General features: G+C 51.9%; 1 protein-coding gene across 2 annotated transcripts; it reads right to left on the minus strand.

Moving 5' to 3' along the window:
• Positions 1–604: 604 nt before the first annotated feature.
• Positions 605–2,905, minus strand: Fezf1 (FEZ family zinc finger 1). 2 transcript variants are annotated; one of them, XM_026388746.1, is made up of 5 exons: positions 2,477–2,905; positions 2,105–2,326; positions 1,752–1,886; positions 1,388–1,520; positions 605–960 (listed from the first exon to the last, which is right to left on the minus strand). In XM_026388746.1, the coding sequence occupies exons 1-5, from the start codon at positions 2,903–2,905 to the stop codon at positions 605–607; spliced, it is 1,275 nt and encodes a 424-aa protein (XP_026244531.1). The 2 variants fall into 2 exon arrangements, with proteins under 2 accessions (XP_026244531.1, XP_026244530.1); XM_026388745.2 differs by having other exon boundaries at positions 2,105–2,905.
• Between the last annotated feature and the right edge of the window lie 2,794 nt (positions 2,906–5,699).

The following is a 5,699-nucleotide window of genomic DNA, read 5'->3' on the forward strand; positions in this document are numbered from 1 at the left end:
ATAATGAACCACCCTTATCTATTGTGTATGGGTGTGTGTGTACCTGTGTGCTCACGAATGCATAGTGCACCTTTTCAGGCACACACAGTGTGTGTGTGTGTGTGTGTGTGTGTGTGTGTGTAACATACACACAGTGTTGTTACTTCCAAGGAGGACATAGTGATAAACAATCAGCAGGCATCTTGAGACAGCCGAATTGACACAATGGAAATATATACAATAATAAAATTAAAATGGTGCAGCATTCCCGGGTAGATAATACAGATCTTAATAAATACAGCAGAAATTTGTTTAAAAACAAAACAAACACCATCTCTCCACCCGAGATGAAGTCTTTCCAAATTAAAAAGAAAATCATAAAACCCTCCAAATTTCTCATAATTGTTAGTGCCTATATAGAATATAATACACAAAACCATTTAGCAGGTGCATGCAAGAGGCGAAAGGCCAAGAAATGCAGAGGTTTCTGGTGCGCCTCAAAGTGTGGGGCCCAACATGCTCCGGGTTCTGCAGACAAGCTAGGACCTGGAGGTTGGCTCTAGTCTGCCTCTGCCCCTGCAGTAGGGGCCCCAGCTGGGGGTGAGAAGAAATTTGGCCTCAATCACTAGTGGCCCTGGTGGAGCCCAGGCTGCAGAGGCCCTGGGGGCGGCAGAGGAGGCTGCAGAGGTGGCAGAGTGGTAGGGGGCTGCTGCTGTAGCGGAGGCGGCGCGTCGCTGCCTGGCTCCCCAGCCGGCGTGCGGGCCAACCCCAGACTGCTGTCGTGCAACTTGCGGACGTGCTTCTTGAGGTCAAAGTTCCTGCAAAAGCCCTTGCCACACGTGGGGCAGGTGAAAGGCTTCTTATCGTTGTGGGTGTGCATATGGAAGGTGAGGTTGTAAACCTGGTGGAAAGCCTTGTTACAGATATTGCACTTGAACTGCTTCTCCCCGCTGTGGGTCAACTTGTGGTTTTTGTAATTCCCTGAAACAGACAAATGACAGGGAGGTGATTCTGAAAGGAGCTTGAAATGCAGGGGAGGAAGAAGACACATCGAAGATTAGCGAGCAAGCTCCACAAAGCTGCCTGGGCTGTAACCGCCAGTTCATGGCACTGGATTCCCTCAGTTTATTTTTAAACATCAACCGGGAGGGCCTTTCCTCTTCATTCTAATATACACTCATTAATTCAGTTATATAAAGCGAGAACCAGCGGTTCATATATCCCCTTGGTATATGAACCATGCCTTTCTCTAACACTAATCAGACTCGGGGGTAGGGTCTTAGAATTGGCAACCTACACCTCACATAACTATTTGCACTTTAAATATCGTTTTCTAAAATATTCCAAAAGATTAAGTATGGCTTTGGCTAAAAGAGCCATGAGAGACAACATCTCCTGGGTTCAATACCTTTTTGATGAAATCCTTTGCCACAGAATTCACACACAAACGGTTTGTAGCCTGCGTGTATTCGCGTATGTGTGTTTAGAGTGGAACTTCTATTAAATGCTTTACCACACTGGTTGCATTTGTGAGGTTTTTCCTAGGCAGGAGGGAGGAAAAACAGAGGAATTAAGGTGTTTTGTTATTATTATGTGCAGTCCTGCAAGCAAAACAGTGATGCTCTAACACTTTTAAGCATAACAAAGGCAAATGATATGTTGCAACTCCCCAGATAGCACATTTAAACACATCTTATGCTAAAGAATAAGGTTTTATCAGTCATTTCAGCGTTCCTAAGTATACCAGGTGAATCTGAGACAGATGAACACACCTGCGTGTGAATGATCTTGTGCCTGCACAAGGTGCTGGCTTGTCGGAAGCCCTTTCCACACACTTTGCATACGAAGGGTCTGGCTCCTGTGTGCACCGGCATGTGACGGGTTAAGTTGTAGTGCGCGTTAAAGACCTTAAAATTAAAGACACGTAGAACAGGTTAGCCAAACAAGCACACTGAAATTAAGCACTCTGAAACTAGGGAGGAGGAGGGGAGGAAGTATAACAAGTGTATACAAATAATTGTCCCCCCAAAAAAATAAGGAAGGAAGGGAAAGGGGGGGGGAGAGAGAGAGAGAGAGAGAGAGAGAGAGAGAGAGAGAGAGAGAGAGACTTCTTCAGAGTACTTGCCTTTCCGCACACTTCGCAAGTGAAAACTTTGGGCTTGGCATTAGGAGATCCTCGGCTGAAATCCGAGGTTTTGAACGCAATTTTTTCTGACAGAAGCTGGGCGCTTTCTTTCATGTAATGCTGCAACTGAGCCTGAGACAGGTCCTTGAAAGCTACTCCGGAAGGATACTTCTCCACCGCCGGGACCACCAGTTTATTCCTTTCGGCTAAATATGTTTTTGGCTGCGGGTGCAAAGGGGAACTGAGAAAGTAGGAGGCCACCGGGTGGATGTTCACGCCGGCTGCCGGGTGGCACGGGCCATCACCTCTGTTCAGGTAGCACAGGGCGCCCATGGCGTGGAAGGAAGAGTGGTTGACCACACGCGGCCTTACCAGCTTGTACTGCTGCAGCGGCAGTGCATCACGGGCCAAGTCGCCCTTCAGACTCAGAGCGCAGTTGAGCAGGTCGCTGCAGCTGAACGCTGGCGCGGAGGGCGCTACCGCGGGCGCCGCCGGGGCCTCCAGACTCGCCTTCCTCGGCTCTGAGCCGGTCACTCCTGCCTTGGAGCTCGTGTCGTATGCCACAGGCACAAAAGGGATCATGCAGGGAATCGACGAGTTGAGATGCAGAGAGTGCTTGGGGTCCCCTTTGGGCACGGTTCCCTGCAGGAAGTGAGGGACAGGCAGGGCCTTGGGCTCTGGGGTGCGCGCCATAATTCGTTCGATGGAGAAAGCCAAGGGTTTGGATGTGCTCATCACGTTGCCCCGGGCTGAAGCAGTCGCTAACATTTTGGTGGTCGCGTTGTGGCAGCTACTGTCCATGTCTGAGTCGCCAGCGTCCGTCAGCCGGGGCTGGGCTGCGCGGTCGTTGCCTTGTTCCCTGCTTGTCACAGACCTGCGGAGAGGAGGACGGGCACCATCACCACCAGCAGCCTCCTCCTCCTCCTCCCCAGCATCACCAGCCGAACCTGCCTGCCCAGCCCAATGGACTCCTGCCAGCCCATCGCAGAGTTCTTGGCGCACCAATGACTCGGGGACAATCACTACTTATTTCTATCAATAGAAAGTGTTGTGTCAATAACGCAGCCAAGATCTCGCCAATCGTTAACTTCCAAGAGGAGAAGGTAAACTAGATAATTGCTCAATTCGCTTCCAACAGTCAACAGGAAAACTTTTTTTTTTCCTCTGCAGTCAGTGACTACTTTTCATTGGTGAGCGAAGTTCCTCCGCCCAGAAGAGGCGGGGGCGCTCTCTGCAATGCGCCGCGCCCTCCCCTTCGCTCGCGCACTCGCTGGTGCACACTTTGCTACCCTCCAGCCACCCCCTCCCCCTTACTTCCTCTGTCTTTTTAATTCTCAATCTGCTTAACCAGGCTTTAGAGGCCAAGCAAATCTGAGATCAATTTTCTCGTTTAGCTCTAAGTGACATCATCTAAAATCATTGTGCAAGGGCTAAATAAGGAAACAGTCTAATTTCAGGGGCAAATGCCAGGCTATATTTATCAAACGCCAGGCTTCAGAAAGCCTTGGCCAGGAAGTCTTTGGCAGAGAAATCTGACGTTTCCTTGCTTGGTTCCGCTGGACCGTGATCAGGGCCGTGTCGCCTCTTCCACAGTCCTCTTTCTTCCTCCAGGTCTGGGGGTGGCACTTTCTCGGCATCCCAGAGTCTCCAAGGCCCGAACCGAGTCTGGACCATTTGGAAGAAGCCAGCAGGTAACTGGCCTCCCAAAATGCCCCTGAGAATTAAAGGCCTTGGGGAGGCTTGTTATGTGTTTGTGGTTTTGTAAAGGCGATGCCGGTGGCAATAGCCTGAGAAAGATGCACTCCTGTCCACAAAGTAGAGGAGCTGCAAGGAATAAGCGGGTGTCACACCGCAGGAAACTCTTGACTTGGATCGGACCCCACCCCGGATACATACAAATACACGCGAGCGCGCGCTTCCATGAGTTTCAGTTGAGAATCCGGAAAGAGCATTTCTTTACAGAACCTGCGCTCAGCTAGAGCTCTTTCCCAGCAGAGCATTTTAAGCACTCAATGTCGAACGGAGAAGGGGAACAGAACTTATTGATCCCCATCTCGGCTACCAGTGTCTACATGCCTTCCCCCAAGCAGTGCCAGCAGCAGCCAGGGTGTCTGTGCTCAGCTGCGCAGCGAGCAGGGCAAACTGCTGTAGCCAGGAGTCGCGGCCACGCCAGTACCTCCCTAAGAGAGCCTGGAGAGCACCATACCCCAGCAACGTCCCCAAACCAGGCGTCTGCCTGTTGTGGCGCTTGGGCTCAAATTCCTGTGACTGAGCGGTAGAGCGTTTCGAGGGTTTCGGGAAGACTCCAGTAGTTGAGGCTCGGACTGTGCGGGTTCCCGCGGCTCAGGCGGAGCGCGCGGGAGAGCAACTGCGCGCACACTCCTCAGTGCAACCGGTTGAGAGTCAGCGATTGTGTGTAGCTGAGCCCCGAGGTTAGGCGCGCAACCGGGGCTGCAGGGAGCTGGAAGACCCGACCGCTTTGAGTCAGAGCCAGAAAGCACTAAACTGCAAGCACGGGAAGGTACTGCTTGGAAGCCGAGGTAAGTAGCCTCCTGCAGTACTTCAAGGTGCCATCTGCCTGTTGAGTTAACCGTGACTGGGTGGGTGTGGAGTGGGTGACGGGTACCTGACCAAGCGTGGTGTGTTGGCCTAGTGGAAGAACCCTGGAAAGGGTCAGCAGTGGGAGTTGGATGAAGGCAGACTACAAACCATTGCATTGTTAAGCCCTTAACCAGTTTCACCCAAAGATGCTCAGCTGGACCTCAAACGGAGGGAAATGACCTCCAATTACTCCCTCCTCCGTACCCCATTCCCAGCACTGGCCAGGTCAAGATCCCGGGCCCCTCATCCCTACTCTGGGAACCGAGAAAGGTGAAAAAGGAAGAGAGATTGAACTGGGAACCCGCCTGAGGCCCAACTGCGAGGCAGGGCACTTGGGTTTGTGGTGGGGAAACACTTACTCAAGAAATGGGGGAGGGGAGTTAGTCCTATTTGTAGTTGCAGGCGGCCAAGAGGCCAGATGGGGGAAAGGTCTGACGCCATCGACCCGCCTTAGCACTAGGTCTGGGCTCTTTCCAGTCTCAGGGTAGCTTCTAGTTGGGAAGACTGATGCAGGGGTGAAGAAGGGTAGAAGGGTAGAAGGACGCAATCCTGGGACACTTGGGCAGAGCTGGGACAGAGACGCCATACAAACCAGGAGGAGCTTCGGAGCCCTCTTTCGCTGGGGCACAACCACTTAGGGTTCTGCCAAAATGGAAGTTTTCTTTCTTTTGCTCTTGGGGCAATAGAATCTCTCTTCCTTTCCCCTGCTCAGACAAAAGGACAGGCTTTGCTTGAGGAAGGGGGATGGAGTGGGCGGAGGCCCCTGTCCCACGACAGATGGGTCGCGGTTAAGACTTTAATTGCTGCCTTTTGGGGCAGATCAGATTCCCTTTCCTACCTGCCGCTTTCCAACAGCAAAGAATCCCCCTCCTGCTGCACTCCTTCGTCACAGGGCCAGGTTTAAAGAAAAAAGCAAAGAAACACGAAACAGCCCGGCTATGGGAAGCTTTGAAGCGCCCAGCTGATTTGCACAACTCACCAGCCCGGAGCCTTA

Source organism: Urocitellus parryii, chromosome 3 (assembly GCF_045843805.1).
Source record: "Urocitellus parryii isolate mUroPar1 chromosome 3, mUroPar1.hap1, whole genome shotgun sequence".
Lineage (NCBI taxonomy): Eukaryota > Metazoa > Chordata > Mammalia > Rodentia > Sciuridae > Urocitellus > Urocitellus parryii.

What these genes read in the sequence shown, in the direction of transcription:
- Fezf1 (XM_026388745.2), bottom strand. Translation starts at nt 2,905, where the DNA reads ATGGACAGTAGCTGCCACAACGCGACCACCAAAATGTTAGCGACTGCT. An exon ending in CTTGCGAAGTGTGCGGAAAG is followed by an intron (nt 1,887 to 2,104) that starts GCAAGTACTCTG and finishes TTTAATTTTAAG; the next exon opens with GTCTTTAACGCGCACTACAA. An exon ending in CAAAGGATTTCATCAAAAAG is followed by an intron (nt 961 to 1,387) that starts GTATTGAACCCA and finishes TGTCTGTTTCAG; the next exon opens with GGAATTACAAAAACCACAAG.